The sequence below is a fragment of the Ursus americanus genome, chromosome 24 (genome assembly GCF_024610735.1).
Source record: "Ursus americanus isolate L20-20 chromosome 24, mUrsAme1.1.p, whole genome shotgun sequence".
NCBI lineage: Eukaryota > Metazoa > Chordata > Mammalia > Carnivora > Ursidae > Ursus > Ursus americanus.
In genome coordinates this window covers 33,349,080-33,360,941 of record NC_142150.1, presented here as the reverse complement: position 1 = coordinate 33,360,941, position 11,862 = coordinate 33,349,080, and the positions used below count along the sequence as shown (strand labels likewise).

Genomic DNA, 11,862 nt, shown 5'->3' with positions numbered 1-11,862 from the left:
ATTATAAGTCTTACAGTTATTATGTTCAGAAAACAAATAGATTAAAGGACATTCTCACTAAAGATAACTCTCTTGAAATGTGGAATAAAACCTGAAAATTAAAAATCTGAGCATGCAGATGTCTTAAAATATTGCTGAAATTAAAAATAGATGCATTCATAGACATCTGCTGTTTAAAACAATATCAATAATAAATGAAAGGATCTGACAAGCTTTTAGGCAGACAATAAAGACAAAGTACATTTTTAAAAAGCTAATTAAATCATGTAATTGCAGTTTTAGAATGAATCTAGGGGCACCTGGGTAGCACAGTTGTTTAGAGTCTGCCTTCGGCTCAGGGCGTGATCCTAGCGTTCTGGGATGGAGCCCCGCATCAGGCTCCTCCGCTGGGATCCTGCTTCTTCCTCTCCCACTCCCCCTGCTTGTGTTCCCTCTCTCGCTGGCTGTCTCTCTGTCAAATAAATAAATAAAATCTTAAAAAAAAAAGAATCTAAAGACAAGATATTTCAGATATAAAAAAGATGAGAAAATGCAAGTGTCTTGTAGAATTAATTACACACTAATTCAAGAGACAAGCAAGCAGTATTATCTCTGTAACATAACAAAGTCAAAGACATGCTATTTAATAGTTTCCATAAATTAAAAGAAAAAAGACTAACAGCACCCAGTTCTTTGCTTTTGAATATTCTGCTTATAATCATACATTTGTTTCTTTTGTTTATTTTCTGCCCCTCTAGTCTCTATCCTCACTGAAGTTAGAGGCTGTTGTTTTCCACCACCATATGCATTCTTTACACTGAATTTTATCCAACAGACACTTTTTATTTTATTTTTTAGAAGATTTATTTTTTCGGTGCCTGGATTGAGTCCCAGGATGGGCTCCCTGCTCAGCAGGGAGTAGGCTTCTCCCTCTCCCCCTCCTCCCTGCTCATGATCCCTCTGTCTCACACACTGTCTTTCTCTCTCTCAAATAAATAAATAAAACCTTAAAAAAAATATTTATTTATTTATTTGAGAGAGAGAGAGAGAGAGAGTTGGGGAGAGTTGGGGAGAGTGGGGGAAGAGTGGAGGGAGAGAAAGTCCCAAGCAGACTCCACACAGATCTGGGATTCCCACTCAGGGCTCAATCCACGAATCTGAGACCACAACCCTAGCAGAAACCAAGAACCAAGGCTCAAGTAACTGCACCACCCCAGCACCCCAATTGACCCTTCTTAGATGTAGGTGAAAGTAAATATTTTTTAAATGAAGGAATTGATACCATTTTATTTATTGTAATATTTTTCTCTGTGAACATTAGGTGCAATGTTTCCTTATAGTCCTCTGTCCTATGTCTAATCTCAGTGCTTTGGATACCGATGCATTAGGGAAATATAATTATTGACTTTGGCATTGCTGTTAGGGAGAAATTTAAGTGATAGCTCATATCTTTGGCCAAGTATACTGATGGGAAATTTCTAAACCCTGAGAGATGGGAGAGCTATTCTATATAACGTTTTCTCAGAATTTGCTTTAAATACCAATTTGATATCAAAAAGTATATACATACAATAGATATCAAAGTACATCAATAAATATCAATATCAAAATATATATATATATAATTATAAAATCGTATATATAATTTTTCGAGGCAAATGAATGTCAGAGAGATGATTCTTTTTTTTGAAATGGAAACATGCTAAAAATCTCAAATTTGGGTCAGTTTACCAAATGTATCTCTATTAATGGTATATCACAAAAGTTTCTTCATAAGACTTTATGCAATTTGTGATTTATAATTGCAGAGCAATGTTAATTTTTCTTTTATTCTGACTTTATCTTAGGTATGAAGCCTCAGCTTACAAGAAATCTGCTGAGTTAAGCAGCTGGTAAGTTAAATCCAATTCATAAATATACCAGTAATTTTGCTTCAAAAGAATATTTGAGTCACCTGATTATGATTGGTATCTAATGTTTTTAAGAAACCTTTGGATGGAAAAAATCCATAATCATTAAAAATATGATTTTTTTTTTGTTTGGGGAAAACTTCTGCTTTTCTTCCTTTTTTTAAAAAAGATTTTATTTATTTATTTGGCAGAGAGAGATAGCCAGCGAGAGAGGGAACACAAACAGGGGGAGTGGGAGAGGAAGAAGCAGGCTCCTAGTGGAGGAGCCTGATGTGGGACTCGATCCCAGGACCCTGGGATCAAGCCCTGAGCCGAAGGCAGACGCTTAATGACTGCATCACCCAGGAGCCCCAGAACTTCTGCTTTTCTTCCATCTATAACAAACTGTAGCTATGATAGACCTAAGATTTTTGTGTTGGATGTTTGAGTCATCAGTACCATTTTCTCAAGAGCTATCAAAGTATTAGTAGATTTATTTGTTTTGCCTTATTTAGAATGCCATAAATGTCATCATCTCATTAGCCCTCTATATTCCATGATCAAGGACAGTTGAATATGAAGAAGGATGTACTGGCTCGGCAGGTCACTGGACAGTGTTTCAGTGAAGGGGCTGAATACATAATGATTGGAAAGCAAAATACCAGCATGAACCTAAGGCTGAAGAAACAAACTATGGAAAAATTTTCAGTCAACCTACTCAAATGCATCTACTCGAATGTATCTATGGGGTATGTTTCTTTCTTTCTAGGTTTAATATAGACATTTTATTTATTTACTTATTTTTAGGTGAAAGGGGGATATGAACATCCAACTAACATAGAGAGGGTTAATGATCCAAAGGAAAAAACAAAAGCAAATAATGACTGTCATGAACGACACACTGGCCTTCAGGTTTGTGGGTTGAAGGTCAGCTGATGAGGAGGGGAAGATTTTGTTTAAATGAAAGAATGTTAATCCCGATGTGAGAAACCCACCTCTCAGGTAAGAAAGAACAGATTGTTCATGGCAGGGAAACTATGCTACGTCTTATCTACCTACCTTCATTCACCCATGTTGAAATATGATGTGTTTTTAATAAGCTATTCAAAATTTGTAATAAGAATAATGATATGACATATTATTCTTAATTTATATTTATGTCCACTGATATGGCAAAAATGTATCATATTAATACTAAAAAGTTTATTGAGTATCTAATTTTTATATAGCAGTTTCTGTAATCAGCTTCTACATAAGTGAACTCAATGAATCCTTATAGTAGACCTCAGAGTTATTGTATTATTCCATTTATAAATGAAGAAAATGAGGTTTTTTCCCCAAGATTTTCCCATGAATTTTGGAGCCAAGATCCTATCTTATTTTATGTAGCTCCAGAACCGAACTTCTTAATTACTAGGATCTCCTACCACTTGAGTATCTTGAGTACCTCCTGCATTATAACACTATTAGGAAGTTCCAATGAGGAAACAGGAGCAACTAGTAGGTTTTGAACATTGAAATTCATATGCATTATTTTATTTGAATTTCACAGTAATTCTGTAAGTTAGGCACTGCAATGTTCATTTTATGGAAAAAGAAAGGAATTGTTCAAGGAAGTAAGAATCTTACATTTAAGTATCAAAGCTATTTTCAGAACTAAGGTCGATCTCCAAAGTTTTTGTCATTTCCAGTATTATGAAGAGAGGGATAGTTAAGGTACAATTTCTGATCTGATCTACTTGCATTTTCTCTAGGGCTTTGACCTTGCATTTAGTAATTGTAGAAGGTGGCTAACAGTCATTGAATGTGAAATACTTTCAGGTACTGCTTTAAGAGATTTCACATTTATGAACTGTACTATTTCTAACATCACCCTATATGGAGATATTATTGTTACTTCAATTTTTCAAAGAAGGAAACTGAAGCACAGACATGGTAATAAACTTGCTAATACTATATTTTCTATAGTTTCAATATATCCGAAGGAGCTTGGAAGGCATGAGGAAGGCAGACAGGTGTTTCCCAAACTAATGGGAAATCAGGAGTCACATATTCAAAATCTGGGAAGAGATCTTCAGAGATTATCTACTCCCAACTCCTTTATTGGATTCCCATCCAAAATCTGAGGGAATCAGCAATTAAGATCTGCTGCTATAACTGATGAATTATTGAATTTTACAACTGAAACTAATATGTAGTAGATGTTGGCTAATTGAATACAATTTAAAAGATACAAGCACCAAAATAAATAAATATAAATAAATAAATATAAATTCTAGTTAGTTAAAATATAGTGGTATATTGGTTTTAGGGGTAGACTTTAGTGATTCATCACTTACATATATAAAAGAAAAAATCTATTGCTTTAGTGCATTGACCACACAATTTCCTCAGAATGTAGTATAACTGCTTCTATTTGACACAATACGAAGAAATTAAATTATTTTCTAGAATCATGCCACTTGTGCAGACGGATTCTCTAAGAAGGTAAGGGAGAAAATGAAGCAAAGCAAGCTCCACTATTTTCTTGTATTGTGTTTGAAGGCTCTATTTTGAAATTAAAGGAGTCCACTTCTTTGTAGGATATTTCCAACCTAGGCAACCATAGTTGATCACTTGATAAAATGGCCTTCAAATAACTTTTCTGAAAAATTACTTATTTTGAAAGAGTATATAATTAGGAAAAAAGCAGGGAATTATTAAAAATGAATTTGCACTGATCTTCACATTATTTCTTCATTCCACGCTGAGTGACAGTCTTGTGACAACAACTTTCAAAATTGTATAATGCTTTGGGATTTTCTGAGTCCTTATTTGTTTGTCTGACATTGCAAGATCTTTGGTATCATTGACACAGAAAATTGAAATATTCCTTTTATTAAACAGATTTGGAAAGAATTTGCAAGTTTATCAATCATCCAACTAAAAGAAACCTGATAAAAATCAATGCATTTTTGTTTCTCAATAAATTCTCACTTAAGGATAAATAATTTTCAGTGACCCCCTGGTGTTAGTTTCCTATAAAAGTCTAAATGGGCTTCCTAGTCTAAAAGTCTAAATGGGACTCTAGTGGGCATAATTCTTCAATATTTTAAACTATATTTAAAGGATAAATGGATAATCATATTTACAAAGATACTTTCAAATTATTTTAAATCATAAGCATTAGTAATGTAAAACATACTTCTATTTATAAAATATACCCTTTTCTAAAAATGAATAGAAGTACATGGTAACTTTATGTTGGCTAATTGAATTTAAAAAAAAGTTTCGACAATAAAAAAAGAGTATAAATTAGAAAATTTAAATCTCCATAGTGCAATTATCATGAAATAGCCATTGCGAACAATTTACTTAAATATTTAAATTCATTTCTCTTGGATATGACATAACTAAAGATAAACTGAAGAACTTTTTCACTTGGGATATATATTTCTTATAAAGAAGCAGCACTGATTCCAACTAATAATTCTGAAGTTAAAAAAAATTAAAAAAAATATTTTTCAGCTACATGCCTCTTACTTAGCATTAAGTTTAATTTTACTTGTAGTAGAATACATCCAATTTTATATAAAAGCAGAAGACATCAATAATGTATACACATGTTTTAATTCATTTAAAAATTACTGAGCCAAGAATAAAATTTGGTTTTCCTATAATCCTTCAGAAGACAGAAATAGGAAAAGTAAAACTGTAGATATATTATGCTACAAATAAATCTTAAGTAATATGAAAGTCTCATGGAGTAATTTCTGTAGTTATTTCTTTTTTTAAATCCAAAAATATTACAAGTCAATTTAGAAAAATAATTTCCTCTTTAGGTCTATCATGAATTACCTGATTAATGTACAAGTGGTTATTTCTAATATTGTATTATTTCTTCAAGCCTATAACACAGTCTTTACTTTCTAGTTTTTTCTTTAGTTAATACTTATTTAACATCGACTATATGCCAAGCACTGTATAAATCATTCACATGCCCTCCACCATTTTTGTGATCTCGTTAGAAACCATCTGTTGGTAAATTCTATGGTTACCTCCAGTTTACATCCTAAGATGGCACACTATGTCTCCTTAACATTAATTGAATTAATACTTAACATTAATATGTATACTTTGAACTTAGTATTTGAACAAATACTTAAAACTGTTTGAGATATGTGTATATATATATATATATATATCTTTACTCTTAACAAGCATAATTTCCTGCTTCTTCACACAAGAATTTAAATTACACAAAAGCTAAGAGTTTGTTTAATTCATCATTATATCAAAGTTCTTGGAAGAGTACTGGCACTAGATACTTGAAAAGATTTTATTAAATGAATGAATTACTTCAATGGATCTTAAAATGGCTAAGGTCTTAAAATATGCATTAGGTCATTTTAACTGAATATTAGATTTCTATTTTCTCATCAATGATTTGCTTTTTTTTTTTTTTTTTTTTTTGGTCATTTCAGATACCTTTCCGGAGCATCAGATCATGGAAAATAGAAATAATGTTACTGAATTTATTCTTTTGGGACTTTCTAAGAATAAGAAAGTTCAAATCCTCTGCTTTTTATTTTTCTTACTCTGTTACCTAGCTATCTGGTTGGGGAATTTGATTATTATGACTTCTATCACATGCGGTCAGCTAATTAATCAGCCCATGTATTTCTTCCTTAATTACCTTGCCCTCTCAGACCTCCTTTACACCTCCACTGTGACACCCAAACTAATGACAGACTTACTGACAGAGAAGAAGGTCATTTCCTATAAAAACTGCATGACACAGCTGTTTACCACACACTTCTTTGGAGGGGTCGAGGTCTTCATCATCACCGGGATGGCCTATGACCGCTATGTGGCCATCTGCAAACCACTCCATTATGCCATCCTCATGAATAGGCGAAGATGTAACTCAATTCTCAGAGCATCCTGTGCAGGGGGGTTTCTGCATTCCCTTGGCTTGTTTCTTCTTACGATTTTTTTACCATTCTGTGGCCCCAATGAAATAGATCACTATTTCTGTGATGTATATCCTTTGTTGAAACTGGCCTGCATTGAAACACACAAAATTGGCTTCTTAGTCATTGCCAATTCTGGCCTGATGGGACTGCTGATCTTCTACTTTATGATATTATATAATGTGAGAGCATATTCTGCACAGAACCGCCACAGAGCACTTTCCACTTGCAGCTCCCACATCACAGTTGTGATCTTGTTTTTTGCACCTGTCATCTTTGTTTACATTAGACCTGCCACAACTTTACCAGAAGATAAAGTATTTACACTCTTCTACACAATTATTGTCCCCATGCTCAATCCTCTTATCTACACACTTAGAAACGCAGAGATGAAAAATGCCATAAGGAAAGTCTGGTGCGCTGAAAGATTTTGGAAAAGGAAGCCAATGATTTGAAGGCTATTCATCTTTGGGTGTGAATGGGTATCATTCATCACACATCCCCTTTCTTTGATTCCTTGCCGATGGAAAAATTAGAGTATGTAAAGGCCAAGGCTTAAATATCAGTTTGCCATTGGTGGGTTCCTCTTTCCTATTCCTTTGCTAATGTGTTTCACTGGTTTTCATCCTTCACTAAGTTTTAAGTTCCATGAAAGTAGGTAGGGGTCATGTCATTGTTTTTTCACTGCTAATTTCTTAGTAGTCAGCAAAGTGTATAGTACATATTAGGTGCTCAATAAATATTTATTGAATGAATCTATAAATGTCTTGCCACATAGCTCTCTCATCCCTCATAGGAATCACCTTCATGGCTTAATGACCCTCTTGGACATTAGACACCACCACTGTGTTGATATGTATCCTTCTTCACATATTTCTCTCTATTTCCATATATTTTGGCTTCATATAGCCAAGAAGGGATTCTACCCCGGATCCAGTCAGTCAGACAAGATACTCCAAAAAGTGTATGGGTAGCAAAGATTAGTATGGCTGAAATCATACTATTTTAACTTGACATTCAGTATATATGATCAAGGAGTAAACCACAGCTACCTGTCCTGTAAAAAAGAAGAAAACATAAATCCTTCAAGATTAAGGATTTTTTCAAAGTGAGAGATTTTCATTTACTATCTAAATTCAAATTTTAAATAATCTGAAAATAATATCTGACATCAACTATAGAATGGATTTAGTGATGTGTAGATGATGATTATGATGATGATAGATAAGTAGATGATAGATGAGAGAGTGAGTGACTGAGAGGAGGGGGAAAGGGAATGGAACATTTAAGCAGTTCTCTGATGGAATTTAATGGAAAGAAGTGCATCTTTTGGAGAAGTTGGATTCACTCACCCAACTATGTGGGTTTGGGTTTTGTTTTGTTTTGTGCTGTTTTTAGCAGACATTCCTCAGCTGTATCTAGTCTGAAAGTCTCATCTGACTCCATCTTCTACTCTTTCTTTTATGCCTGTTACTATCAAGAATGAATTCTTTGATCTGGCTTTTATGAAGATTTCTTTCTTGCTGGCAAGCTTGAAATAAAACTTTGACATTTGCCTCAATTTGTATAAAAATTCTTTTTCTTTATCAAACTACTTAACTACCACTCTAGGTTCAGGTTTGATGCTTAGAGAAATGTTAAACCTCTGAATTTCAGTTTATTCATGTGTAAAATAAAGCAGATAAGTAGATCATGAATTCGAAATGAAAGCTTTAGAACTTTTTAAGAAAAAAATCCTCACGAATATCTTGCATTGATTGAAATCATGCTTTATTATAATGTTATTTAAACATGTATGGGCATAAGTCACAAAAATGCTAATCTTTCTAAAATAAAAATTTCAAAGTATAAAATGAAATAGTTATGTTAAAATTTTTAATTCGGATGTTTCACAGAAATTATGTACAGATACTAGGGATAATAACAATAATAAAAATGTATTCTGAGCAGTTTCCTTTCTTAAAACAATACTCATTTCCATTCATTTATACAATTACCTTATGAGGTAGTTACCATTACCTCCATTTTACAGAGGGAGAAAAAGAGGAGGAAAGCAGATTTGCCTTCCCAAGATCCCTCAAGTTGGGAGATATTTTTCATCCACTTGCTTAATTATCAGCTGTTACTAACTTCATATTTTTTTGAGCATTAGGAGAAATCCTTTGAATTCTAATTGTCACCTGGTATTAGTTTACTTTGCAATACCAGTTACATATAATCAAAATCATTTTTATTAGACAATAAATTTAAGAGCTTAACCCAAAATCAAGTGCTGATAATAAAGCATTTGTTAATAATTTTCTCACTGTTTCCAGAGTTACCTTTAATGAACTCGTACAGACCGACTGACATGTATCACAATGTTGGCTATATAATAGTTTTACTAAAGATTCAGTTAGGTAATCAACTGCTCTGGTAACAATTCTCTTAAATTTTTAATACCTTTGCAAATATGCCTTTTATAAAGACAACTCTCCAAACATATTTTTCTATTTGAACTTCTCTAAAATTTTTCATTACGCACTGTGCTATGACCTTTTTTTGCTGTTCCATTTACATATTTGGTCTAAGTTCCTTTTTCCCTGTAACCTTTGCAATATAATGCCTCACTCCATTCCATCATATTTGTTTCATGATGTCCAGTGAGTCCAATTTCATTAAATAATTAGACCAAAACAGTTATTTACTTCAATTATTTGAAAACCTTTTTCAATTCTACCGACAGGTATAAATATCCAGATGTACAGAAGTTCTATAGAAAATGGAAATTTGTAGTTTTCATCTTGATGACAATGGAAAAAATAAATTTAAGCATAGTCTAGATCAAGTAGTTCCAACGCTGACATTAATATTTGTTTTTACAATTACATTGTCTAAAAATAATATTAATCTAACTGGTACTAACCTTTCTACTAGGGCATCCATACTTCTCAGACATTTAAAAGTAGCCAAACTTCCTACTCTCCTGACACAATCTCCTTTTATGTCTATTGTGTCAGCACAATTGTCAGTAGACTCTCATTTTACACTCAAACGAGGCTCAGTTGGAGAATGAATTATATGGATACCCTATTTATTACCAACACTACTTTTTCGTTACTATTTTATAGCAAATATTTCTATAATTTTTGAAATGCTGTGATTTTGAAATACCTGTAAGCCATTTGAGAAAAACTCATCCAGTTTTATACAACCATTATTTCATACATAGTGTTTTTATTGCTTAGATGCTGTTTAAACAATTTTTGCTTTTTAAATTGTTGCAGTGAATATGGAAACTCATGAGCTAAGTGAAAAACATGAATCTAAGTTTCTGATGCTCCCTTCTGTTGAGAAAGCAGGTAGGACCCTTTATGTCTGGGATGATCAAAATGGATACAGCTTATGTACATATAAAGATTCATTCATGATTCCAAAGCATACGGAGATTAGAAGGGGGACCTACAGTTAGCAACTTATGGATAAAATCCAAACAAAAAATAGATCAAAGAAAATTGTAACAGAACTTAAACAAGAAAATGATGACTCAGATTACTAGGGGAAAACGTGAATAAGAAACAAATCAATAAAGAAGAAAGTAATTCAATATAAATGATCATATTAATGGAGTAACACTAAAGTCTGTGATTATTTTTCTTACAGCAAAGTTCATGGTTTTTCAAGTACAGTAACTATCACTTAAGTAGGTTATGTAATGATTTGCCTTCCAATCAAACAGGGTTTCTGACACCACATTTTTCTCATGGCATTCTTCATCTCCATGTTTCTGAATGTGTAGATCAGAGGGTTGAACATGGGGGCAATGATGGTGTAGAAAAGAGCAAACACTTTGTCTTCTGGAAAAGTTGTGGCTGGTCGAATGTAGATGAAGAGAACAGGCACAAAGAACAAAACCACGACTGTGACGTGGGAACTGCAAGTGGAAAGAGCTTTGGTGCGGCTCTCTGCAGGGTAAGCCCTGATGGTGTACAATATCAGTAGGTAAGATAGCACCAAGACCACAAAGGTCACTAAGCCCATCATGCCTGAATTGGCAACCACTAGGATTCCAACTCTGTACGTATCTGTGCAGGCCAGTTTTAGCAAGGGATACACATCACAAAAGTAGTGATCTATTTCATTGGGGCCACAGAAAGGTAAACTGATGGTAAGGAGACATTGGACAAAAGAATGCAGAAATGCCCCAGTACAGCTAGCAAGGACTATGGCATAACACTTCTGCCTGTTCATGATGATGGTGTAGTGCAGGGGCTTACAGATGGCCACGTAGCGGTCATAGGCCATCCCGGTGAGGATAAAGACTTCAATCCCCCCAAAGAAATGCATGACGAAAAGCTGTGCCATACAGCTGGTATAAGAAACCATGTTACTTTCTGCCAGCAAGTCGGTGACCAGCTTGGGTGTCACCGTTGAGGTATAACACAGATCTGAGAGGGCAAGTTTATCGAGGAAGAAATACATGGGTTGGTCAATTAGCTGACTGCATGTGATAGAAATCATTATGAGCAAGTTTCCCATCCAAATAGCTATGTAACAAAATAAGAAGAGTAGAAAGCACAAGTTTTTAATTTTCTTATTCTGGGAAAGTCCCAACAGAACAAATTCAGTGACGTTGTTAATATTTTCCATGGTGTAATGCAGTTAAGTGTTAAAGGTTTGCCTGGGGGGGAAAATGACAAGTCAGCATGAGAAATATTGAACTAAGCATGGGGTAAATTAGAGGGAGTGCTGTAAAAATAAATTCATTTATTAAATTGGTTTCCTACAGTATATTTTAAAGTAATTCTAAGCTTCATATGGATAAATGACCATATAATTTAACAGATCAGGTTATTTTGTAGAGTGAAAAGGAATAGTAGTAATAGTTACACTTATTCAAGTCATAAAGATGTGTGGTCATCTTATGTAAGGATTGCAAAAGTGAGCTTAGGGAGGAAGCATTTATTCTCCTGGAGAAGCTCATCTGTTTGATAGGTTGAAATAGCCAGACTTAAATCCAAGTAAGTGAGAGGAATTGTGAAATTGCAAGGTACAATCCTGTC

The 11,862-nt window shown here is 33.8% G+C and overlaps 2 protein-coding genes across 2 annotated transcripts; one reads left to right on the top strand and one right to left on the bottom strand.

Annotated features, from left to right (window-relative positions):
- Positions 1-6,327: 6,327 nt before the first annotated feature.
- On the top strand, positions 6,328-7,275 carry LOC123784940 (olfactory receptor 4P4-like). Its single transcript, XM_045786480.2, has one exon. It carries the CDS (start codon positions 6,355-6,357, stop codon positions 7,273-7,275), a length of 921 nt encoding a protein of 306 aa, XP_045642436.2. The 5' UTR covers positions 6,328-6,354.
- A 3,203-nt stretch (positions 7,276-10,478) lies between these two features.
- Positions 10,479-11,449, bottom strand: LOC123784938 (olfactory receptor 4P4-like). The gene is given in 2 exon segments (XM_045786479.2): positions 10,479-10,576; positions 10,579-11,449. Coding segments are annotated over 2 exon segments (969 nt in total).
- Positions 11,450-11,862: the final 413 nt, after the last annotated feature.